The sequence below is a fragment of the Danio aesculapii genome, chromosome 1 (assembly GCF_903798145.1).
Source record: "Danio aesculapii chromosome 1, fDanAes4.1, whole genome shotgun sequence".
Classification (NCBI taxonomy): Eukaryota; Metazoa; Chordata; class Actinopteri; order Cypriniformes; family Danionidae; genus Danio; species Danio aesculapii.
In genome coordinates, this window is record NC_079435.1 from 15,037,092 (window position 1) to 15,064,291 (window position 27,200).

Sequence of the window (27,200 nt, forward strand, 5' to 3'; positions counted from 1 at the left end):
TCTATAAATAGGCCATCTCTTTATTTTTGATTTCCACATATCAATTTCTTTGACATTTTTTTATATTCAAAATGAGCAAGGGAAGGGCCTTTAGTCCAAGTTCATCCGCACACTCTGGGTGTCAGTGGCCACAAAGCAAACCCGAAAGAGGAAGAGTGTCAGTCTGTTCGTCTCTGGCCAGGAGGACGACCGTTTTAAAAGAGACCATTTAAGATCTGCACTCCAAAAAGGTTAAGAAAAAGCAGGGCAAATGAAAATACTGTCAAGGAAACATTTCTCCATATCTAAAACCCCTGTTCAGCAGTCATTCCTTACATCAACACTGCCGCCTCTTCACACTCATCGATTTGAATCTAAAGTCAGACCCCAAATCAGCAGCTCAAGTTTAATCCAGCTGTACAGTCAACTTTTGAGAAGGAGGAAAATAGAATTGGATTGATTAAAGAGAACAGGCACGTTTGGAATAATTGTAAAGGTTGTCTAACAATTCTCTAACATTTGTCACTGTTTAAAACAGTGGTAATAGTTTCAGTTTCTCACAGAAAAACATTTTTTCCTTTTTCTTCGCTTTTTTTTTTTTTTTTCTACTTTTTTTGTCTCCAACACTCCCTACAGCCCAAAAAGAGAGGGAAAAGGGAGTGGTGCGAGTTTTCACCCATGCACGCACGCACACACACACACACATGTAATTAACTAGTCCTCCTCATGGGACGGTGCAAGGCTGTGTCCGAGTACAAATGTCCTGTAATGTATGAGCAACACTTATGTCTCCGTGATCTTCAGGAGTGTGCGACGTATAGCGGTTGTGTGTGTGTGCGCACAGGGGGGCGTTTCAGATCTGAGATCAGTCAGTCACTGGTGTGTTCAGATGATTTCGAAGGTTTTCTTCAGCTCCATGATTAACTGCCAGTCGGATTTCTGCATCTCGTCTCTGAACCAGTTCTTCAGAGCGTCGATGGACTGACGGGTGATCTGAAAAACATTTCAAGCAGATCATTAACAGACGGCAGGCTGAATATACAGATGTGTCATTAACTGGAAGATGATTTTGGTGGTGTTTTTTTGTTATTATTTATTATACATGCTATCAATTTATGTTCATTTATGGTAAAATATGGTAATTTATACGTTTAGCTTTTCACTTTAATTTTAGTTGAACACTCTTTTAGGTTTAGTGTAACCCTATTTTGGGAAAAATGCATTGTTTTTATTAAGTGAACTTGTACACAAATATAAATAAATATGTTTTATTTATTTATTTTTCAAGTAAAATGTTTAGCATTAAAGTAACTTTGGAGTCCGGTATTTATGGTGATTTACTGCAACATACCATAATTTCAATAAATACTCAAGATAACATTTCCATTTTTAGTTTTTTGAGTTTAAAGAGCCCCTATTATGGGTTTTTGAGAATGACCTTCTATGTAGTGTGTAACACTGCTCTAAGTAAAATATCCAGCTAAGGGTTAAATCTGAAAGTGCACCATGTTTAAAACTATAGATTCATCTATAAAGAGTCGACTCATAGTGGTTAGAATGAATCGACGCGGTAATTCTAGCAGTGAGTCTTTAGCAGTGTCGTCGACGCGAGTTCCATATGACCAAAGAGCTTGGAATGACCAAGAGGCGACACTCAATACAACGTTCCATTGCATCCGCAGCGCCCAGCAACAGCCCCGTGATTCCGCCATCTTGGAGTGAAAGCGATCGGCTGTCCATTGGATCTTATTGCTGTCGCGATGGCAAGCAGCTGCTTTGTTTTTTATTTATTTATTTAAGAAGCGCATTAAAGCTGAGATACAACCTCAAAGATGACAATGCAACACTTACTATCACAATCATCAGCACTTTTAATAGTTTATTTTACCGATTTATAATATGCTGTTGCTCTATTGGAATTTTCATTCCAAAATGGTTGCCCGGTTGTCGATATGGAACTCAAGCCCATTTGTTGCATGCGCAGACCCGGGAAAATTAAAACCCCTGGTCCTGCCCACAAACACTGCAGAAAGAAAAATAGGAAGACAAACACTGTAGCAGATCCCGGCTTAATCATCTCGCGAAGATGCTGTGCTCTGAAGTGTGAGGGAAAGTTAGTCATTTTCCCTACCCAAAGATGAGGCTGTGAAGAGTCAGTGGTTGAAGTTTATTTTTGCAAAATTACCTCAGCATTATAGCCCCAGCCTTGTGCTGTCTTCCCGTCATTTTTCTGATGAGTGCTTCAGCAATATACACGCTTACAATGGGGGATTTGTCAGCGGTTTGTTAAAGGAAGGATCAGAAAAGACTATTGATATATAGGACTTTGTCAGAGCTTGACAGGAACTTTATAGTACACAGTTCATGGATCAGTTTCTTCCTCCATTTCACAAGTGTAAGTAAGTGTGATTAAAATGGTTTCCTCCTTGTTTTCTCTAGCTTGCAAATTATGTATTTAATTGTGTTTTGTTACTTGTAACCGCTCCACGCGGCTTGTACTGTATCTGGTTAACTCTCATAATTCTCATATCGCGTCTAAAATCACGTTGAAAACGCAACATGTGCCGCTTTGTTTACGGATTTAAATGCATTTGTGAGCTCGCGATCCTCTGCCATTTGTCATTGCTATGGCCACCGTCAGCTGTTCCGACACACGTGCGGCGGTCAAGTTTCAAAATAGTTCAGCTTTTATTTTGGCTAGAACAAAAGCAGTTTTACATTTTTTAAAAGCCATTTTAAAGGTCAAAATTATTAGCCACTTTAAGCTATAGGTTTTTTTCGATAGTCTACAGAACAAACCATCATTATACAATAACTTACCTAATTACCCTAAGCTGCCTAGTTAACCTAATTAACCTAGTTAAGCCTTTAAATGTCACTTTAAGCTGTATAGAAGTGTCTTGAAAAATATCTAGTCAAATATTATTTACTGTCATCATGGCAAAGATATAAGGAATCAGCTATTATAGACGAGTTATTAAAACTATTCTGTTGACAAAAGTCTTGAACAAATATTCTCTCCGTTAAACAGAAAAAAATAAACAGGGAGGCTAATAATTCTGACTTCAACTGTATATATCTAAATATAGTGTAATACTTTTCCACCTGTTCAGTTGTAGACATGCAGTGATTGTTTTCTATTATATAGACCTGTTTAAATCTCTGAATCTACTCAGCCACCTCTGGGAGTTATCATTTTTTGCAACCAGTAATAATATCCTTAGTACAAATCTCTTCTCCTGATTAAACATTTATTTGAACAGTGTTACCAATAAACACACAACTTGATCAAGGTGTAATTCTACATCTCAAATCTTATCTACTTCTTTTTAAACATTTTCCCAAAACTCTTGAATCTTAGGGCAGTTCCAAAAACGTTGGTATGACCTCCTATTTTACCCCATTTTTATAAAAAAACTTTTATAAGTTTATGATTCCCCCCCACCCCCCCTTAATTTTTTTTTTAAATAAAAATTTAAAGAAACCTTGTCCAAAATTAAAATATATTAGGAAATGTCCTTAAGTAAACATCAATTAGAAAATATAAAACAAAAAAAACTAAAAATTGCATTCAAATAATTGATGTTTTATGACATTTAACTAATGCTTAATGATCAAATTCATTCATTCATGTATTTTTATTGTAAAGTTTTTTAAAACCAATGCTATATTTTTGACACCATGTAAGCTGTAATGGGTACATTTCAATACAAAGAGAGCATACCTTGCTAACAATGATATCAACAGCCTCAAAGTGTCGTCCGAACATCTTGGGTGCTTCTCCAGGAATCGGCTCTATTTTCACACAGATCTCTTGTCCCTTCTTAGCCGTGTCCACAGATTTGTGATTCACTTCAATGCTAGTCACAATGCCGATGTCTACAAACTGACACAGAAAGAGAGAATGAATGCACTACAAATGCACTGGTCTTGAAATAAACTGCTAAATTGCCAAAGCTGGAACATTTCCTGCAGCATTTTTCCTGCTTCTATCACTATGGATCCCGTCATATGTAAACATCTCACCCCTTTGCTGGGCACACAGAGCGGTGTACCCGTCCTTAATACCCCAGCCTCCACAGTGACGCCCATGACGATGGGATCTCTGGAGTTAAAGATGAACTGCGGCAAAATACGCAGCTTACAGGGGAACACCGCTATGTGCCTGAAAAAAAGAGAAACTTGGAGGTATATGGACTGTAGACGATCAGGAGAAATTATCTGAAACTATTTTAACTACACAGACTTTAAGCCTTGTGCGTCAATTACCAAAAAACAAAACAAATAACAAAAATGGGTGTCAAAAACAATATTAAAGTACCAATGCTTTTGTACACTTTCACTGACAGATTTTTTACAGCATCAGTCTGCATTAAAATCTACCAAACATTCATTTATTTAAAGGATTTTACACTAGATTACATTCAATTAGTTTGTTTACATAATTTTAAATGTTAAAAATGGTTTCTGCCTAAAAATTATGGAAATCGTGCATATTTTTTTCAAGATTCTTTAATGAATTGTTTTGTTAATAACATTTTTCCATGGATAGACAGATGGATAAAAAGATAGGATGGACTGATGGAGAAGGATAAAATGATAGGATAGATGGATGGACAGACATAAAAAAAGATGAATGGATGGACAGACAGATAAAATGATAGGATGGATGGACAGATAAAATGATACAATGGATGGATGGATAGATGCATGGACAGATAAAATGATAGGATGGATGGATGCATGGATAGACAAAATGATAGGATGGATGGACAGATGGATGGATGAACAGACAAATAAAATGTTATGATGGACAAAGATAAAATGATAGGATGGATGGATGGAGACAGATGAATGGATGGATGTATGCATGCATGGACAGTAAAATAATAGGATGGATGATGGATGCATGGACAAATAAAATAATAGGATGGATGGACAGATGGATAGACACAGATAAAATAATAGAATGGAAAGACGAACAAACAGATAAAATGGTAGAATGGATGGATGCGTGGAAAGACAGATAAATGATTGGATGGATGGATGCATGAAAAGAGGTAAAATGATAGGATGATGGACAGATGGATAGACAGATAAAATGATAGGATGGATGGATGGATGAATGAACAAACATAAAATGATAAGATGGATGGACAGACAGCTAAAATAACAGGATGGATGTATGGAAGGAAGGAAGAGTTAATGACTGAACTTTCATTTTTAGGTGATTAACTAATCTTTAACTAAAAACTTTGATTAAAGACATTTGCCAGTGAAAATAAACTGTAAAAAAAAAAAAAGTGGAAATAAGTGACTTACTTGAACTCGTCCTGCTTCTGTTTCTTGTAGTCTTCTCTGTATTTAGTGAAGGCGTCAAACAGATGGTAGATGATCTCAGCACTGAAGATGCGAACGCCGAGACTGTCCGCCATCTCCTGAGAGTCCCGCTCTATTTTCACATCGAATGCCAGGATCACTGCATACCTACAGGATGAGAGAGAGAGAAAGAGAGAGAAATTAAAATAATGAAAATGTCACAAGAGCAGATTAATTACATTATCAATCAGAACACATACTGAGGATCATGCTCCAACATGGTGGATGCTTTCATGACGTCTTTCTTGTGGACAGGACCAATGTTGATGCCGGCATACTGAAGGACAGAGAGAGAGAGAGAGAGAATACAAATTGAATACCAGAGAAACTTATTACACAGCAACAAGCTCAATGCAGGAAAAAATAAAACAACAACACTTGGCATTCAAGATGAGAGAAATGTCGATCATGAAATATTTGCATTTCAGCTAGTATTTAAGAACAATATCAAAATGTTTCAGACCACATTTACTTACAGTTTTACACAAAGCACACTTTTAAAACACAGATTGAAAACAAGCACATGCAAACAGAATCCAAGGTGCAAAAATGCTGACTTTCTCGTCACTGTCAAAATAAAAGTCCGGCATGCTGGCAAAGTAAAAGTCTTCAAACTAGGGATACACCGATCCCGATACTTGGATCAGATATCGGATCGATACCGCATATTTTTGCTGGTAACGATCCAAATCCGATCTTGCGCGTGCTCTATATTCTGTGTTTATAAGCCAACTAAGCCATGAAGGTATCTGTGCATCTCTACTTCAAACATTTCAATAAAGTTGCTAATTTGTAAATATATGGCAAATATCCTTCAATAAAATATGTGTGACTTTGGTTTTCTGTTGCTAAGCCAAAAATTTATTGTTTCATCAAAATTGTAGACTTTTTTTACAGGATGTAAAATAAGTCTCTGATGTCCCTAGAGTGTGTATGTGAAGTTTCAGCTCAAAATACCCCACAAATTATCTTTTAAAGTGCCACTTTTAAGATTTAATAAAAATTGTGCTGTTTTAGTGTCTGTCGTTTTAAATTCAAATGAGATTGTGCCCTTTTTCGTTCTGTGAAAAAATGAAAATGCCCACAAACTGGCTCATACAATAATAGTCTATGGAGAGATTACGCTGTTCATTTGCACATCCTAAAAAAACTCTAATGGTGGACGGCTGCTTCTCACTTAGGGCTGTCTATGCTAATGAGGGACAGATCACCACCAATGGGCGAGACTTTTTAAAATCCTGAGGTTCCAGATATTCAAGTAGTTGTATCTCTACCAAATGTTGTTTCATCTTAACAAACCATCTAATAATGGAAAGCTTATTTATTTATCTTTAATGGGACAGGAAAGTGGAGATTATTGAATGGAAAACATGGGGAGACCTAAAGAGATGAAACTAAACACAAGTCTATTGGCGCCAAGTGAAAGCTTATGTATTCAGTTTTCAGATAATGTACTGGTCTCAATATTCAAACACAATTTCCAAAATTCAATACTTTAACAGTTTTTTGGTCACATTTCAGAATTGTGTTTTCTGAAACTGAGTGGGTGTGGTTACTGGAAGCTTACAGGCACTTTGGATGTACGCAGGAACTCCAGTAGAGCCTCCAGAGAGCCGAGTGTGGAGGCCTGAACATACACACCCTTCTCCTCCAGCTTTATGGCATTCAGAGTCTGTTTCAGCTCCCGGACCAACTCATCCTGCAATCAGTCAACATCAGGATGAAGGACGGGTTAAAATCACTGTTAACGCATGACTTGATTAGTGATGGAGTGAGAAAACATAAGAGAAAAGAAATAGGTTTACCCTCAGCACTGGCACTTCATCCTCTTTATGAGCGACGAGGAGGGGCAGACCTGCCAAAGTCTTCTCCAGATCTTTTCCCAGGATCTTCACTCCCTGAGCAGTGCATACTTCTTTATGCTTCTCATACTGATTCTGTAGCAAGAAAGAGAAAAAATTAAGATGTATAAAAATGGGGGTCAAAAGATCACTCGAATTCAGTTAGTAAATGTAAACTGCTGCATCTATGACTAACATAAATACCCGATACCATCAGAAATAATTGATTTATATATATATATATATTTTTTTTTTTTTTTTTTTTTTGCACTATGATTAGCTGATTTTAATGTGTTCTGCAGTAAATATTGTCTGTGTTTACTATGCATGTTGTGTTAATTGGAAAATTAAATTGTGCATTTACATTTACAAGGTGAAAAAGGACACACATGCTGCAGTTGTTTCTTTAAATCTAATAAATTAAATTTGCATTATCAGAAGAAAGTTCAAAGTTAACAGTGTTGATGGTTAAAAAAAATTTAAGTAAAAAAAATTAAGGCCTTGTTTTTAATATGTATAATAGGGTTGGGCCGATAGCGGATAGACATGATGCTGAGCCAGCATTGGGATCCTCCACCGTGCCTCCATCGCAGCAGCAACCCGCTCATGAAAAATACACACTCAGGCCCCGTTTACACTGATACGTCTTAGTTTTAAAATGACATTTTTGAAAGAACACGATCCACATCCACACTGGCGTTTCATCTAACATTTCTGAAAAGATCTCAGTCCACACTATACAGCTGAAAACACACATCACGCATATGCGCATGTCTGAACTCAAGGCAGTCAGCGGGTGCTTAGAGCACAAAAACCCAGAGAGCAGTGCATGTCGGACAGTTCATCAAGGATGTACCGCTGTATCGCGTCTCACTATAATTGTTAAATGTGATAATTAATTAATCTTGTCTCTATCTAACAACTCTTCGGTCTTTCGAATCTATCAGGTAATGTGTCACAGCGTCAGTACACTGCTTCAATCTTTCATTTTTACGCTCACAGATCGACACAGATCACTCTGCCAATTCATACTTTATTTATTTATGATTTGGTTATGGGTAAAACAGACCATGCGGGTCAGGTAGTTGAAACGGTAGGCTACAAATAATTAATCCGTTATGAATAAATTAATTATTCATAATTAATTCACCGCCGCCTACAACAATGATTAAGTCGTCCATCGCGATGTTTCACATTAGACATCGTACAATGGCAAAATGGTCGACATCGCCCTACCCTAATGTATTTAAACAAAACCATATAAGCGAAAGTGTTTTTACTTTTAGCAAAATTATATTGATTTTATAGTCAAAACAAGTTAAAATCAAGATATTTACATTTTAATACAATCACTTTCAGCTCTATTTTGCTAATAAAATATATCAAATAAAGCCAGAGTAAAACTGCTGTGCATTGTGAACAATATACAGCTGTATACATGTTTCCTTTGGACAATTAAGTTCTGTCAATGATTAGAAAGTACTCTTTGTCATCTAGAATGTGCCCTTCCTTCAACAATCTCAGATAATCAAACTAGAATAATTAAAAACCATAAATATTTTTTTAATATCTGTAGACTGGCTAAAATAATGTATTCTCCGGATCCTTGTCACACCCAGAGGTAATTATCTCCCTGGAAGCGGAGCAGGCATTCGATCGCATTGAATGGCCCTATTTGTTTGCAGTCTTAAAGTTGGTACTGTTTTTATGTCTTGGGTTAAAATAATATATCAATCACTTCAGCATCTATTTGAACCAAATATTCTCTATCTGACTTTTTTCCGCTACCACGAGAGACCAGTCAGGGATGTCCGCTGTCATCAATACTTTTTGGAAACCCTCAAAGAAAATTGTATAAAGGAATTAAAAGAGGGGGTACAGACCATTATCTGTCATTATATGTTGATGACCTTCTGCTCTACATTAGTGACCCTGTATCCAGCTGCCCTTAATTATATCAATGTTGGATCGGTTTGGTACCTAACTTACAAAAAAGAAAATACTTGTTGACTGCTACTATTTAGTTTTATTAAATTACCACAAGTACTACAAAAAAAAAACATGGAGCCCTTTGAGTAACAAATAATCAAGCATAACCAAAATAAATGAACTGTTCATGAGACCTTCACTCTGAGCTCTTTCAGAGGGGGTGGGAGGAGCAACCCTCGAATCTGTGTGACGATTGGTCCATCCACTCCAGGGACGATAATGGTGTCTCCCTCCCGTAGATGACCATTGATTAGGATCACGTCTATCGTTGTACCCATGCCAGGCAGAGCTTTAACCTGAGGATACAGGATATGGACAGAGAAGGTTATGTTACAGCTAGATCCATAAAAAAAACACATATTAGGTTCAAACTATTGTGAATGAACTGATTAAGCCAGACTCAGATGGTTACAATTTGAGCTTGCCCTTTAACCTCTTACCTCCATGACTTGTGCCCTAAGTTCATCACAGTGAGCCAGTCGGCGGGCCAGCATGCTTTGAGTGAGCTCAACCAAGAGGCCAATGAGGTTCCCCATCCCATCCCCTGACGGAGAGAGACAGTTTTGAGTTTATTGCCATATCAGCTTCTCTAGCTATGTGATGGCAAAAAACAGATCATATTTAGAAAGTTTATAAATATCACTTTTCTATAATAAGTTTATAATAATAAAAAACACATTAAGGGCATTAAATACCATTTTAAAGGACTCATATTTAAAAATATTTCCTTTAAAGTCTCTCCAGATAACAAAAAATAAGGCATTCCAAAAGTATGTTTAACAGTTTGGTTTCGATTGCGATTCTTTGAGTAAATGTCCATGAGTCTCGTGTGTCAAATATAAAATCATGTGCAAACAACCTCATCATGTCTTGAGTTTTAAAGAATATTTCTAATTTCTTCCTACTAAGGATTGGATTTCGAAAAAGGGTATTTTTTTTAAAGCACTGATGCCATTCTGTTTGCCATTTGTTTAGAATAGAGCCTTTTATTAGTGTCTGACATCTGAACGTAGATTTTTTCCCATTACCTGAGTGAGCTGATGTCGGAACCAGGGATACGAATGTGCGAGGGTCTTTGTTTTCATAGAAGAGAGCAGCGTTTAGACCCTGAGGATTAAACAACACACAAGGCATTACAGACACAACAGGTAACCACATTTTCAGCCCACTTTAAAAGACGAGTAAACTTGACTGTACTTCATAGTGCCTCAATTATGCTTTCTTGAGATTATTTTTCATGGTGCTGCTTGTGAACATAAAGGGGCTGCAAAGTTTCAAAGAGCATGATAAATAGTGGTTATCAAAGTAAAGAACAGATTCTGGAGTGCATGAATCAGATTGTTAATAATTCCTTACCTCCTGCTCAAACTTCACAAAGGTTTGTAAAAAGAACTCAAATTTCACTTTATGGTGTTTACAGAACATCTCTTTTCACCCTCAAACACTATAATTGTAGCGAAGACCTGGAAGAGTTTGTTTTGCCATGTTGAGCAAAGCAAATGTGCATTCCTCATTACTTACATGCGCTGATAAAATCAATGTAAATGACTTGAGTCTATCATTTCCACCACATGTTATTTACATTGATGATATCAGTGCATGCACATTTGCTTTTCTCAACATGGCAAAACAAACTCTTCCAGGTCTCTGCTACAATTATAGTGTTTGAGAGTGAAAGGAGATGTTCAAGGACAGCCAATCAAAACCATAAACTGACATTATGCATTTTTTTCTTTTATACAAACCTTTGTGAAGTTTGTGCATTGATTTTCACAAACAAGAATGTTCACTTAGCCTGTTTCTTAAATATCTGCAAACATATCATGGTATTTTTATGCTTCAGAAGATATGTACAGAACATACAGCACCTTTAATTGTATTTAAATACTTATATGATGTTTCTAGTCCAAATATCTACATTTAGAAGTGAAAATATACGATTATTTTACTTACCCCAATGGCAGCTCATTTTGCTTTTTGTAAAGAAACCCTTTTTTAATCATTTTGATCTTTTTCTATTGAAGGTGAAAAAACCCCCAATATTTTCACTTGATCTAAAAATGCAGATATTTGGACCAGAAACGAGACAAAGCAAAGCAAGAAAGGCTTCTTTTTTGCATTGTGATTATTTAAATTCTATACCTGAAAACTGCATGTTAAGACTCCCCAGAAAACAGTCAAATAGAGCAATTCAAAATTCCAGGCATCAGTTAATTCTATTGAAAGTAATGCATAAACTGCACTATTCAAAATCTAAATTACACAGAATTTTTCCTACCATTTCCCCTACATGTGACCGGTGTAAGTCTGCTGAAGGCTCCCTGAACCACCTCTTTTGGACGTGCCCAAAACTTTGATTTCTGGTGACTTATTTAAATGGTTTTCCGATATGTATGCGTTTATCTTTACACCCGACCAAGAAATTGCAATATTTGGATACTCTAGTTCTCTGCTGGATAATAATGTGTCCATACAAAGCACTATAATTTATGGAATGATTATTGCTAAGAGTGTCATTTTAAAAATGTGGAAATCAGATTCTGTTTCTCAATTTAAGACATGGTTAACTTGTCTTACTCAAATATTGCACATGGAAAGAGTCCGTTATGGAGTTTTGATATTCTTGCTAAGTTTTACAATATATGGCAACCATTTCTTGATCACCTGGACCAATATAATGCGGATTCTGAGTAGCAGTGTAATGCTTAATATGCTCACTACCCCTACTCACTGTCTGTATTTTATTTGAAACAGTTTATATGCCTTAATTGTTTTTTAATAATAACTTTTTTTCTTCTTTAATTATTTTTTATTATCTGTTTCTTTATTTGAATTAATATAACCATTATTTTCTTTGTATTATCATGCTTATTCCTTCTATGTTTTATTATTGTTGTGTTGTTTGGTAATCATTGAAAAATGTAAAACTAATAAAAACACTTGTTAAAAAAATAGAGCAATTCAAACCATCTTGTTAAACTCTCCCTATCTCAATATTTAATCCCAGAATCCAATATCACAATTATTCCAATATCGTGCAGCCCTACCTTGGATTGATGCAAGCTTATTATAGTGCGTGTCTGAAAAAGAGGAACCTAGCATAAAAAAATTTAGTAATTAAAAAAAAACAGACCTGCTGAGCGAACTCCACAATGACAGATTTCGCCCTCTCATCGAACTCGTCCTTTGTGTTTTTCTTCTGTTTCTTTAGTGTTGTCACCACATCTGTGTCAGGACTCTTCTTCCAGTCGTATAGACGATCAATCTGACGGAGAGACACATTAGAACTCAAACACTTGCTGCTGTTATCATGAGTACCAGCATCAGCAGTCAGTGTCAGATACCTTGTTAAGTGCTACTATGAAAGGGCATTTCTTCTCTTTAAGCAGGTTGATGGACTCGAGCGTCTGTGGCTCTAAACCGTGCATGATGTCCACCACCAAGATGGCAATATCACACAGAGAGCTGCCCCTGTTCCTCAGATTACTGAAGCAGAGAGAGACACAAATATATTATTGCTATAGAAAAACATTCAATTAAAAAGAAACAATTTAGTCAGACAAATACAAATCTGTTTGCTTGAGTTTTACGCCATGCCAGCTTTAAAATGTACAATAGAAACATGATGATGATTTGTATATAATGCCAGAAATGAAGGCTATTTTCATGGCAAGAACATTTCAATAATTAACACACAATTAAAAACTATAATAGAGACATAGATTATAATAAGGTTTTACAACTTCTTTTTACTAAAAATAAATAAATAAATAAATAAAATAGTAAAATTTTTTATAAAACACTTAAAAATCTCTTCCAAAGAATGCACAGACAACAATCCTATAAAATGTCTTCATACTGGGAAAAGTGGTTGAGAGGAAATGTAATGCTTTAATTTTATTGTGGTGCTTTTATTTATATGCATCTAAAATCTCCCCTTAAAGAGCTTTTAGATATTTTACCCTTAACAAAACTTTGTATAGCCGGATCTGATCAAACAATTATTTATGAATGTAAAAAAGCTTGTATCTGGTTACCTTGGTACTTCAGCCTTGAGAAAAGTTGCTTTGGAAAGTAATACATTAAAATATTAAGTTACTCTCCTAAAAAGTAACTAGTTGCATTACTTTTATAACAAGTAATGAGTTACGTTACTGGAGTCACTTTCGCATTACTTTTTCTTACCAGGCTGAGACCTGATCTCTTTCAGAACTTGCAGGGTTTTTTTTTTTTTAATTTACCCTAAAAAAAAAAATACAAAAAAAAAAAAGCTTAAAACTAATAACGTGGGATAATGTTATATTCTGAAAACTGAAAAGCCCAGAGATCCACATGCCGTATATACAGATTAATAAACTATAAAGCAATGTGTTTGCTGCTTTTACAATTCCTTTTCTTCAATGTGCTCAAAATAATGAACAGATTCTGTCATCTCAATTTTAATTCAGCAATTTACTTTTTAAAAGCTAATTAAGTAAACAAAAAGTAACTTGCGTTTTAAAGTAACTCAAATGTTATTACTTAATTTTTTTAAAGTAATGCATTACTTTACTCGTTATTTAGAAAAGCAATATTAATTCTTATAAAAGTAATAATAAGAGTGAACAGAATTAAATTAATTGCTCACAGAATCAAAATCAACACCAACAAATAGACTTTTCTTCAAAGTTAAAATGCTTTTACAAATAGAGCATGAGGGAGGATCTTCTGCAAGAATTTAACATTTGTGGGTCATCCTGAAGTGACCGATTCTACAACAGGAAAAAAAATCATCTGATCTATCTAGCTAAAAAAAAAAACAAAAAAAAAAGAAAGTCTAAAAATGGTTCTTACATTAGAGCAAATTTCACGAAGTTTGTTTTTGTATGTATATCCCACTCTCCTTGCCATATGTTATTAACGTTGTTGATAATTTGTTGGTTTTAGATCCAAAGCAGGTAGTGGGCAAAGACAAATTGTAGAAATTAAGAGACCACTTGAAAGTTCTCCTTTTCCCTGTATTTGCTGAATTCATTTAGTACAGTTTTAATTAAAATGTTATTTGCTTTATTCTATATAGGTCTGATCACATTCCAACAAAAATTTAGACCCTTTATTCATTTTGATTATTTTTATTTTTTATTTCCAACAAGAGATCAGGGTTATTCAATCAAATATCGATTTCTTAACTCTTCTAAAATAAAAACATTGGATTTGGGATGTCTAAAAATTCAGTAACTTATGAAATTATGCCACCTTTTTGTTATTTTCTGCAAAAAAATCTCTAAATTACATTTTATTATAACGACATTTTATATTATATAATAAAGCATAGTAACAGTTTAGTGCAAGAATCCTTCAAAAGCTACTTTTAATATGTTGATTTAAGAAACATTTAATAATATCATGGTTGTAGAAACTAAGATGCAAGATTAGAAAGAAAACAAAAAAACAACAACAAATTAAATTAAAGAAGTATAGTTTGTACCTGAAGGACTCGTGTCCAGGTGTATCAATAATGAGCATTCCAGGAATCTTCACATTATCCCTGTCAAACTGATACCACAAACGCATGACTTAACCATAAATAACCACATGGGTAAATGGAATAAATGAACATGAATTATGGGATATTAAAAAAATAATAATAAATAAAGATAAAAACTCACATTTTTCACCATCTTGGTTTGTTCCACTATGGTGTCGAGGGGCACGTTGGTGGCTCCGATCTGCTGAGTGATTCCTCCAGCTTCTCCATCTTGAACATGTGTGTGTCTCAGCTGATGGACCGAAAGCGAGCACAAAACAACATTAAATGCAAATGAACCACACAGGAGCTGAAGTTCAAAGCGCCCGACATGAAACGCACCTTGTCCAGGATTTTGGTCTTTCCTGTGTCCACATGACCCAGCACACAAACCACAGGAGCTCGGAGCTTGTCCAAAATGATGTTCTTCAGGTTTTCCTGCCTGCGTTTCTGCACACAGTTTAATTCATGATCACTAAAACAAATCTTGATTTATGCACCAATGCAATCTTAATTGTAAATGATTTAGATTTATATTTCTTTATTAAGACGAACTAAAGATTCAAATGAACATGCATGATGGCTTTAATATTAAGCCTTTTTAACAAGTATTTTTCCTGTGTTACAAACAGCTGTGATATAAACACTCATGTCTACAGTACAAAAATCAGTTTGACACGTTACTATAAATGAGGGTTCTATCGGCTACATTGTCACACCAAAAAAAAAGTGCTTAACTATTTAAACCAGTTTCTCCAGGATTATGTAGGAAGATTTTTTTTATATATTTGCAGCCTAAAATGACTGACTTTGTGACAGTTTTCCTCAAAACATAAGCCGCATTTCCGCTTGCACACGGCAAACGACAGACCAGAAGTCATTCATTTCCAATGGAGAGTAGTTTTGATCATCTCCATATGGTGAAAATTCGGATCCAATTTGAGCAGCGGATCTGATAAAATATTTGAACTTTGGCTACTAGACATATGTGACCACCCGACCGGATGTGATGTATCCCTGTGTCGTCCAATCAGGTCTGTGCTGACGAGATAAAAATGATTAGCAATTTGTTATTTTTGTTACCTTTTGAAGCAGAAAAAAGTCTATTTTAAAAACAAACAAACTTTTCTATCCACAAATGAGTAATATAAAAATAAACACTTTTTTGAATGCTGTCTTCACATTTCCTCGAAAAATTTTAGCGGCCTATGAATTTCTAGTATTCAATTATTCATTCAACCATAGTAAACACACGGAGAATAAAGGCTCTTGCTTTTGCACTCCTTCAATCAGCTTCTCTCCCATGGTGCACAGCAAATCTGAAAATTCTGTGTGACGTCCACAAGAGGTCGTATTCTGACAGTCATGTCCAAATGTCGTTTACGGTGGAAAGGTGGCTTATGTCATTAATTGCTTCAACTTTTGTGTTTTGCTGTAAAAATACAAACAGAAATTCTTATTTTGATTCTAAAAACCATTGAACAAACAAAATTCCTGGAGGGTTGAGTCATTGAACCAATTTGCACTTTTTGCAGAGTGTAACTTTGTGAAATAAAACATTTTTGATGGCTTTCTTAGTCTATCTTTCATTATTTAGTTTATTTTTGACAACCAACCATTAAAAATGTATTAATCACTGAATACTTCCAAGAGATTTAAAAATGCAAAGACTTTAAGAGTGAACTATTGAATCATTCATTCAAATTGATACAATTTTTTTATATTAATAAAAACTGATTACTTCAAATAACACAATCACAACTTTTAGTAAACTAATTTTATTAGATATTTTTTGCTAATGTTGTTAAGTTGTCTATTTAAAATAGGGTATATGCAAAAGAGCTTTTAATTTTCAGTAACCCAGTTCAAGTGTTTCTGGTAAACTGCATGCAGTTACAAAATCACAGTCTGTTTTCTTTAATAATTAGTGATTTTCACTGCCTTATTGATACACAATATAAAGTGGGTCTCAGAATGTACAAAAAGCACTGCATTAAATTCCATTGTACCCCGCCATGTCTTTAAAATATGAAAACTGATTTTACCCCAGTACTCACCTGCTGCTCGCGTTTAAATGGCTTTTTATCTCATTTTGCTCTTCAACAACTAAATGAATGCTTGAGTTTATTTAACTGATTATATTTTCATTACATTACAACATCAATGCTGTAAAAGGAACCATATGAAAGTGAAAATAGTCACTTTAACCTCTAACAGGAAGGTTATCAGTGGAAACAACACTAGCTATTTATATAGCCTGTTGTGTGAGAATCATGATCCCTATTTTAACCCAAAACTTATGCTTGTCAGTTCATTCACAATATCTCTAACCTCTAATAATAACAACTCTGTACATTTTTGTATAACGTGAAAGCCTGTGTGTTTGTACCTCTATACGCTTCTTGGCCTTGTCGTAAAGTCTTTCCTCTTTGGTTCGGTCGTCGTCTGAATCGCTCTCGCTGCTCGACTCGGAGCTCGCCTCTTTTCTTGCTTTGTTAGAGGTGGTTTTGTTGCTGCTCTCCTTGTTGTCCTCCTCCTCCTCACTCTCTTCCTCTCCATCTTCTTCTTCGTCGTCCTCATCATCTTCGTCATCCTCTTCATCTTCATCCTCCTCTTCCTCACTGCCATTTTCTTCAGTGGGTTTTTGTACAGCCGTAGTGGTTTCTTTCACCTCGATGTGAACCTTTTTCATCTCTGCGAGCATGAAAATAAACAGATCAGCACTCTGCATATACGATCACCTAACGTCTACTTAATAGCTTCCTGATTTTGAGAGTGCTTTATATCCACCTTTCTCCTCATCACTGGCCATGGCTTCCCAGTCGTCCAGATCAGCAGCCTCTGCCTTTGGCTCCTTTACTGCTACAATGAAAAAGTTACAAAGTAGAGTTAGCCATCCTTGCTGTGTTCGTTACGCCAATGGAAATTGCTTGAATAAAACAGACACTTGAGAGGTCTGCTGCACCAGTAATGTGACTGAATGTGTGAACTCTGATCTGCTCATCTAACAAAAGAACAGCACACTGAACTGCAGTAGAATATAGCAAAACATTATTTTTGTTCGTTTGAATGTTTTTGACTTTGTGTTTCGTTTTTCCATCAATAATGTTGCACAGTTCTTTCATTGGATGAGTGGATCAGAGTAGGTGCATTCATCGTTTTCAGTCATGTTATGGTACTGGAGCATGTCAAATTTCTGTTTATTTCAAGCCATAGGAAAGCAAAATTTTTCGCCCCGTTTTTTGTTCATGAAACTAACACTGTTCGTTGCTTTTTAGTCATGAATAATGAATAGACAACTCTCTCACGTTTCTGCAAAACTCGGTGATAAACCTGTGATCAACTGTGAAATCAGCATGGCCCTGTGATTTGACGTGAGGACAAAAATAATTGACTATTGTACAGGGACATGTACTTGGAATGTACATAGTAATAGTAAAAAATTGTAGTAGTAATACTGATATTATTAACAGCAACAAAAATAGATCAAGACAAAGGTTAATTTACACAAAAAAGGGTAAAAAACGTATTACTTTTGTATAGTAGTAGAACTGATGATAACATTTTACTAGGGCTGCTCGATTATGGGAAAATCATAATCACGATTATTCAAAACGATTATCAGTTGAAGTCAAAATTACTAGTGCTTGTTACAGCTCAGTTATTTTGTTTTGTTTTTTTCTCGCGCTCACCTTCTCTCTCTCTCTACCTGTTATTTCTTTAGGTCCGCCCAGTTTCAGCTCCCCATTGGCTAAGCTAGATGCGAGTCATCATTACCACTACAATCACGTCATCATTAATGACCAATCACAAGCAAAATTCCCCATTTAAAAGGAAGCCGGCGCGGCGGAACACTAGCTTGCTTTTTGCTTGCTCACTGTTGTGTGTGTGTGTTTACTGGGCTGTTTGACAGTGTGTTTTGCTGGATTGCTTGACAGTTTCTTGTGCTATGTGTGCTGTAATCATTTGTGCTGAAATCGCTAGGTTACTTGCGTAACCCCGGTTCTCTGAGAACAGAGCGAGGTATCTCACTATGGGAAACGCCTCAGGCGTGACAGACTGTGGAAGCACCAATTACACCACGTCCGTCCGAGGACGGACAAATCACAGCTCGCGATTAGGAGCCCACCCTCTCCTTTATAATCCGCTGTGATTCCCCGCATCGGCATTCGAAGCACGCTCTTCCCAAGTGTAATGCGTGAAGGGAAGTCTGGTGAGATACCTCGCTCTGTTCTCAGAGAACCGGGGTTACGCAAGTAACCTAGCGTTCTCTTTCAAACATTCGCTCGGTATCTCACTATGGGAATGATATATACCACTCCCGTAACGCATGCTTTCCGAAGCCCCGGACAGAATCGGTAGAAAGACAACCTTTCAAGCTTATAAGGGACACACATTAAGAACCGCGTGAGCCAATGAAGGCGCGGTGACGTCAAGGTGGTAAAACCTGATAAATGTATGCGGGGAAGACCAACTTGCCGCTTTACAAATATCTCTTACCGAAATCCCTCTGAACAAAGCCCATGAGGTAGCGATACCTCTTGAAGAATGAGCTCTTAAACCCTCTGGGGAACGAAGACCCCTAGATGTATAGGCCAGTTCGATCGCCTCCACTATCCAGTGCGAGAGCCGTTGAGATGAAACAGCCTCACCCTTACGGCGAGTGGCCCATGACACAAATAACTGATCGCTTCTCCTAAACGATCGCGTCCTGTTCACGTAGAGGCGTAACGCCCGTACGGGACACAAAGTGTGTAACTTACTCTCCTCCGCTGACAAATGCGGAGGGGAGTGAAAGGCATGCAACTCAATAGCAGAACAGTTATAAGCAGAATCACTGACCTTGGGAACGAATACCGGGTTTGGTAGCAGTTTAACCCTGTCATAATCCCGGCTAAAATCCATGCACGCTTGATGCACCGACAAAGCATGCAGCTCGCCCACTCGCTTAGCTGAGACTAGAGCGAGTAGTAAGGCCGTCTTCAGTGATATGAGCTTAATAGGAATATCCTCCAGAGGTTCGAAAGGGGCTCGAGTTAAAGCGTCCAGAACGAGAGACAGATCCCATGACGGGACCAGCCGTTTCACCGCTGATCTCACGCGCTTCACTCCTTTCATAAAACGGCATATAAAGGGGTGCCGTCCCACTGAAACCCCTTCGAACCCTACATGGCAAGCGGAAATAGCGGCCAGGTAAACTTTAATGGTAGAGAACGCTCTCCCATTATCCAGTAAGCTTTGCAAAAAGCAGAGAATATCTCTCACCGAGCACTGGAAGGGGATAAGCCCTTCACTAGTGCACCAGTCCTCAAACACACGCCATTTCAGGTCGTACAGTGAGCGCGTTGAAGGAGCCCTAGCGCTCTGGATAGTGCTTATGACCTCCCGTGGAAGCCAGAGAGCATTTAGATTTAACCCTTCACGGGCCAGACCCAAAGGTTGATTTGTTCTGGGTGAGGGTGAAATATCTGTGCCCCCGCTTGTGACAGCAGGTCCCGTCGCAGCGGGAGTGGCCAGGGCTCTTCTTGCAGAAGTTCGGCGATCTGCCAACCACAGCCTGCCCGGCCAACGGGGGGCTATTAGAAGGAGAGACAACCCGCTTTCTCTTACTCTGTCCAGGGTGGGAGAAATTAGACTTAACGGTGGGAATGCATACAGCAGCACGTTTGGCCACGGGTGCGCCAGCGCATCCACACCCAACGGCGCATCCTCGTCCTCGAGAGAGAAATACAGCGGACATTTTGCGTTTGCCCGCGAGGCGAAGAGATCTACGGCAGCCTTGCCGTACATCTCCCAAATTTGATTCACCACCTGCGGGTGGAGAACCCATTCTCCGTACGTCGGGTTGCCCCTCGACAGAAGATCCGCCCCCACATTTCTGACTCCCGGGACGTGCGTCGCGCGCAGTGAGCTCAAGTGAGCGGCGCTCCAGACAATCAGCTTGCGCGCTAGATTGTGCAGCTGCAACGATCGCGTTCCCCCTTGGCGGTTGATGTACGCCACCACCGTTGTGTTGTCCGTCCTGACTAAAACATGAAAACCCTTCAAGAATGGTAGAAAATGTTTTAAAGCCAGAAAAACTGCCATCAGCTCCAGCATGTTTATGTGAAGCTCGCGCAGTCGGTGTGTCCAACGACCGTTCACCGATCTGCCCTGAAATACGGCTCCCTATCCCGTTAGGGATGCGTCCGTAGTGACGACTTTTCTCAGAGACACGCTCCCCAGCGGAGCCCCTGATCGGAATATGCAGGGGTTTTTCCAGTGGTGGAGAGCCATCACACACTCCGTGGATACCCGTACCCTGCGCGCGAGGTGCCTGCGCGGGCACAGGCGCTTCGCGGAAATCCAACGCTGAAAATCTCTCATCTTTAATAAACCCAGTGGGATCACAGACAGAGATGAAGCCATCATGCCCATCAGACGGAGACAGGTTCTGAACGAGACCAGGTTTCCTTTGCGAAAATGGGTCAGGCATAGACCGAACGCCGTAATCCTTCTCTCCGAAAGCATGGCGCGGTAAGTTACCGAGTCTAGGCGCAGGCCCAGATACTCTATCTCCTGGGACGGAATCAGCTGGCTTTTGGCGTTGTTGATTCTGAATCCCAGCCTTGTGAGATGAGACGAAAGAGTCTCTGCATCCCGCTCCGCGCGCTCGCGTGTGCGGGCGCATATCAGGTAATCGTCCAGATAAGCGGATATGCGCAGACCTTTGTGTCTCAGCGGAGACAGCGCTGCTTCCATGCATCTGCTGAACACCCGCGGAGCTAGACTGAGCCCGAATGGAAGAGTAACAAATTCGAACACTTCGTTCTGAAAGGAAAACCTGAGATATTTCCTGTGTGCTGGATAGATGCTTATATGAAAGTAAGCATCCTTGAGATCGATCGAGGCGAACCAATCGCCCCGGCGGATCGAACGAGTGAGAGCTCCTACTGTGAGCATCTTGAATTTGTACTTCCTTAAGTGCTTGTTTAAAGCACGCAGGTCCAGTATTGGGCGCAGACTCCCATCTTTCTTTGGGATTAGAAAGTAACGTGAGTAAAAACCCGTCTGAGTTTCCTCCACTGGAACTCGTCTTATAGCTCCCTTCCCCATGAGGGAGGATATCTCTGCCTCCAGCACCTGAGCCGAATCCTCGTTTGCCACAGATGCTATAACCCCGTTGAAAGGAGGGGGTTTTCCAGCAAACTGAAGCCTGTACCCCCTGGTTACGGTTGCGAGGACCCACGGGTGCGGAGAACACTCTATCCAGGCCTCCGGGTGAAGAGACAGAGGCTGCTGCCGAACCGGCCCCACTGATGGAGTGCTGGCGCCCTCTTGTGGCCAGAGAGAAATTTGGCCAGGATCTGTTTGGCTCAGAGACTGGCCCGTCTCTCGGCTTTGAGCTTTCGCTTTTCTCTGTGTCTTTATTTTGTTTTTGGCTTTCTGCGCCCTCGGCATTGAGCCTGGATGCGACAGGGCATTTTTTATTTGCCATGAACACAAGGAATGAAGTGCTTTGTGACAACGCACTTGCGAACGTGTGCCTGAACTCGGCAGACCGCATGGTGGCCGAATGCTCTGCACATGAACTTGTGGAACTGCCGTCGGCAATCCACGGAACATTGTGTATTGAGGGGAAGCTGAACTGGCCTGAACACAACTCTGAACCATTTCTCCGCCCAAATTCCACCTCCTCAGCATTTTTGCGGGTGGGGAAACAACCGTGGCGGACTGTGGAGAAGACATTGCAGAAAACCCTAGGTGCTGCCCGTCTCTCCTCTCCAAACATAGCGTCCTAGGAGTCCCTCTTCTTTTTGGCGGAGGGGTTAGCGGATCTGGACTTTGCAGCCGCTGCCGCGAATGACTGCTTTCCCCATGGCTTAGCGTTTGGAGCAGCGGGGGGGCGAGCCGTCTGCTCTGTGCTGTGGGGTTTAGGCGGTCTGGACGCACTGACAAATTTTCTGCCCTGCGTCGGAGGAGTGGGCCGAGTAGCAGGAACAGGAGGACGTGATGTCCTTTTACGAGGCAAGCAGAGGTCAAAAGTCTCCTCGTCCTTCTTTTTAAGGTCGCATCTCTGCCTCATCGACGCGACCGACTGACCGAATAACCCACTCGAGTCTACGGGAGCGTCGAGATAATCCAATTTTTCCCTGTCCCCGATACTCGAGAGATTCAGCCACAGCGATCGCTCGCCTGCAACGGCGAGAGCCATGGTACGGCCGGAGCTTTGCACCGCCCCGCGTGAGGCGCGCAGATTGAGGTCTGTAATGTTGCAGATCTCTTCCCAGACTGCCGGGTTTGGATTGCCGGCGTCCAGCTGCGTGCCAAGCTCCTCCAATAATTCGGCTTGATAGGCCGTCAGCAATGAAGTGACGTTCAAAGTCCTCACTGTTAGCGCCGAAGATTTATATATCTTCTGATACATGGAAGCAGTGAAGCGTTCCATTTTACCAGGGTGGGACGGTGTGGCCGATGAAACAGCAGCCCGCCTGTTTGGATGCAGGTGAAGAGCCACCGTCTGCTCGACCACTGGAGGGTTAGAGAGCCCTAGTCCCTCCATCTCGCTCACGTCGAGTGACGAGTAACCCTTGACGGGCACGCGGTTGGTAAAGGGTTTATCCCATGACCGCTTCATCTCCGTGATGCAATCTGGGAGAGCGGGAAGTAGTTGTTTTGCTGGGGGAGCGCGGGGAGCGAGCCTTTTCCCGTCATACACATCCCGTTTAACTCCTGGATGACCAAGAGTCACAGGCCACGCCACGCCGAGCTTGGCGGCAGCACGTTTGCAAACCTCTGTGAGGTCGCAATCCACCACGGTTGACGCCACCTCACCGCTTTGCGCGCTAGTCGGCCTGGATGTGTGGGAAGAAGGGCGGATGACATCCTCCTCCTCATCGTCCGGCTCATCTCGGAGGAGACGGGCTAGTGTCTCATCATCCTCCTCCTCATCCCCTTCCATCTCATCCCCGCCCGCCAGTAGCTGCTGGTCGAACAGCGGCTCATACACGGGGGATTCTACCTCCATGATGTCCCCCCACGAAGCAAGATCCCGCGGAGGAGAGGATTTGGCGTCATTAGCTGACGACGGAGCGGCAGAGAGGACCGGATCATCCTTGGAAGATGCCGCCACTCGAAACCTTCTCTCCAAAATCCTCATCGGCATTGCCTGGCAGTGCACGCAGCTTTCGGTGTTCGCCAACGAGGCCTGGGCATGCTTCGCACCCATACATGCGATGCACATCGGATGTGAATCCCTGCCCGAGATCATAAATCCGCACGCTGACGGACAGGAGCGCGAAGAGGCCTCCTTCCCCTTCTCCACCGTGACTTTAGACATGGTGAGTCAAAGTCAGAGTTAGCTCGCCTTAACGCGTTAGCTATATCAGTTGCTGCTAGTAAAAGCAGTAAAAAATACTCCGTAACGAGCAAAGAACCCACGACAGATTCAGATGACTGAGCTGCGTTCGGCAACGTTAGCCTTGACGGTACGTTTGTGAACAGAGCAGCGCAGCCTGGGTGCTTAAGGAAAGTCTTCACGAGGAAGAGTGCTAGAATGCCGATGCGGGGAATCACAGCGGATTATAAAGGAGAGGGTGGGCTCCTAATCGCGAGCTGTGATTTGTCCGTCCTCGGACGGACGTGGTGTAATTGGTGCTTCCACAGTCTGTCACGCCTGAGGCGTTTCCCATAGTGAGATACCGAGCGAATGTTTGAAAGAGAACTATCTTTAAAAGAGTGTTCTAATTATGTTTTCTTTCTGATCACCAGATCCACAACATCAATGGGATTTGAGGACAGGGTGGATGTCACGTGACCTACATGCTGCTACACATAGGAGATGCAAATGTATTATACATACTAGTTTAAAAGTGTGCGCCACTCATTGTAAGTTTTGTTTTCGTTTTTGGTTAGTAGTATAGTTTAGACAGGGCGTGAAAACGCTGAAAACTTTTCTTTTTTCTTCCTTTTATTAGATAGTATAGAGATTGTGAGTTCTAGTTAGAGTTGTGTTTTGTTATATTATTGTCTTTAGTTTGGTGCAGCTTTTGTTCCTCTTCCCCTCTATTACAACCATTTATTTATTTTGATTTCCTTATTTTGTATATACTTTGTTTATCATTTACTCACTTTGTAAAATAAACAATTATTTTGGGATAATTTGGTTGTTTGTCTGCTCCATTGCCACCACCATTCACAAAAAGGGTCATAAATTTTAAATGTAGCTGTAACCCTAGCGTTTCCATCTTAAATAACCGTAACAGCGCTTCTGTGAATTTTTTTATTTTATTTAATTTTTTTATAAATATTTCCCAAATTATGTTTAACAGATTCAGGAATTATAACAGCATTTCCTATAATATTTTTTATTCTGGAGAAAGTCTGATTTGTTTTATTTTGGCTAGAATGCACAGCAGTATGCGGTCTTATTCACGCTTTTAAAAGCATGAATGATTTGAAGGTACATCAATGAACGATCCGCATCCCATGCTGCAAACGTTACATTACAGTACATGCTTTTAGTAATTTTCATGTGAAACTGAGCTTTGCAGAGCAACAAATGTTTACAACTGGAAAGGGGGCGGTATATGATGCAATCATCTCGATTAATGCTTTTTCATAATCGTTAGAAGCCGAAATCAAATTTTCGCTTAATTGCACAGTCCTACATTTTACAGAAACAAATACTACTGCAACTGCTACTACTATGACGACGACTACTACTACAACTGCATCTACTACTACTATGACTTCTACTACTACAATGACGACTACTACTACTACTATGACTACTATTATTACAACTACTACTACTGATATGATGATGACTACTACGATGAATACTACTACAACAACTACTACAACTAATAACAGTGACACCGATAAGGAGACTTTTGTAATAAATTTGAGATACCTACTACGCAATGTACTACTATACTACTGTAATGTTTTGTTTTGCAGTACTAAAAGTTGTTGCAAATTTATTTATTATTTTTCAGTTGTTAAGAACTTTAAAAAGACTTATTCAATTGTTTTTTATAAGACACAATGTTTTAATGACAGCAATACAAGTAAACCATTAAAATTATTTAAAAATTTAGAAAAGTAGGAAAAATCTAAAAAAAAGGAAACGTTTCAGTGATTACCTGGTTGAGCTTCAGGTTTGTCTACTTCCATCTCCACCGTGATTGGCTGTGGTGTCACTGATGTGGGTGATGTCACCTCAGACGTTTCTAATGTTAGCAAAGAAATTGTTAGTACGGCTGCAAGTAAATATGCAGAAATATAAAAAAAAATACATCAAATCATGATCTAACCTTCAGGAGTTTGTGCAGTTGGCTTCTTTTTTCTCTTATCACCATAAACGGGCTTCTTCTTTGGCATTGCATCTTTGGATGGCACTTCAACACCTAAGAGATAGCAAACAATACTATTAGTACATAAATAATTTTTTTAATAATCATTTTAATGAGTCCTGTTCTCACCCTGAGCCTGCAGTGCCCGCAGTGTGGCTTCTGCTCTGGCTCGAGCCTCTTTCTGGGCCTTAGTGAGGAGCTTTCCCTCCTTCTTCAGCCTTTCTTTCCTCTCCTTATCCTTTTGTTTCTTCTTCTCCTTCCTCTCAGCCTCTAGACGCTCCTGTGGATGAGGATTTCAGACATAGTGAACCATAATCAAAAACAAATTCCCTGACATTTACTGACTAAAAAGCTGAATTGCCATGACATCTACTAAAAACAGGCCTCTTTTGTACTTGTATAATAATATATGTAAAATACTAACAATATAGAAAAGGTTTTAGCTAGGTGCTTATTGTAAGTGTGCTCTCTCTCCAATGTTTGACAGCTCAATAGTAGTTTAACAAACCCAAACTTAGCTTTTCTTTCTATAACAACCAGAAAAATTTATAAACAAAGTAAAATTTAAAACAACAATCAAGTCACAGATACATAACCATGACTTGGACAAAAAAAAAAAATTATAAGAATTTCATGACTTAAAATGTAACGTATTTTTTATTTAATGCCATGACTGGAACAAAGGCTATTTTCATGGCAAGAACATCTTAATAATAAATATACAAATAAAATCAACAACCAAATGAATACATAACTTAAATAAGATTTTTAGATGATAAAGATTGTAAAATTTTTCCTGGTGTCACTTTGCTAAAAATCTCTCTTAAGAGATTTCATAAAAAAAAACTTTTCTGGAATCATCAAAAGCAAGACCAGTCCAGTAGATTGTGTTTTACTGTAAGAGGAATTGTGAAATACAAACATTGAGTAGGCTCTTCACCTTTGAGCAAAAAAAAAAAACATTGGTTATTCTTGTATGTCCAATACGAAATCTGGTAAAAATCACTCTCAAATCTAGTCTTAAAATGTCTTAAATGTTTGAGATGTCATGTAGTTTTTTTATACAATTTATTATTTTTCAATGCATCCCACTCCTCTTGCCACTTTTACGTTAAAAAACGTGAACATTGATAAAAGGGCTCATCTCTAAAGGATCCATGACTATCAATG

At 39.1% G+C, this 27,200-nt stretch overlaps 1 protein-coding gene across 2 annotated transcripts in view; it reads right to left on the reverse strand.

Moving 5' to 3' along the window:
- eif5b (eukaryotic translation initiation factor 5B) overlaps positions 1–27,200 on the reverse strand; it is a 37,830-nt gene continuing 10,630 nt past the window's right edge. Inside the window, exons 6-25 of one of the 2 annotated variants that reach the window (XM_056456661.1) lie at positions 26,160–26,310; positions 25,992–26,084; positions 25,821–25,907; positions 17,485–17,556; positions 17,084–17,388; positions 15,037–15,144; positions 14,837–14,947; positions 14,656–14,723; positions 12,533–12,674; positions 12,322–12,453; positions 10,217–10,295; positions 9,629–9,732; positions 9,323–9,484; positions 7,164–7,295; positions 6,926–7,057; positions 5,559–5,635; positions 5,302–5,466; positions 4,006–4,144; positions 3,704–3,865; positions 1–972 (exon numbers count right to left, since the gene is read on the reverse strand). In XM_056456661.1, coding sequence (XP_056312636.1) covers positions 865–972; positions 3,704–3,865; positions 4,006–4,144; positions 5,302–5,466; positions 5,559–5,635; positions 6,926–7,057; positions 7,164–7,295; positions 9,323–9,484; positions 9,629–9,732; positions 10,217–10,295; positions 12,322–12,453; positions 12,533–12,674; positions 14,656–14,723; positions 14,837–14,947; positions 15,037–15,144; positions 17,084–17,388; positions 17,485–17,556; positions 25,821–25,907; positions 25,992–26,084; positions 26,160–26,310 — 2,529 coding nt within the window. In that variant the 3' untranslated portion in view covers positions 1–864. The remainder of the gene's footprint in view (positions 973–3,703; positions 3,866–4,005; positions 4,145–5,301; positions 5,467–5,558; positions 5,636–6,925; positions 7,058–7,163; positions 7,296–9,322; positions 9,485–9,628; positions 9,733–10,216; positions 10,296–12,321; positions 12,454–12,532; positions 12,675–14,655; positions 14,724–14,836; positions 14,948–15,036; positions 15,145–17,083; positions 17,389–17,484; positions 17,557–25,820; positions 25,908–25,991; positions 26,085–26,159; positions 26,311–27,200) is intronic. The other variant, XM_056456660.1, reaches the window with a different exon arrangement.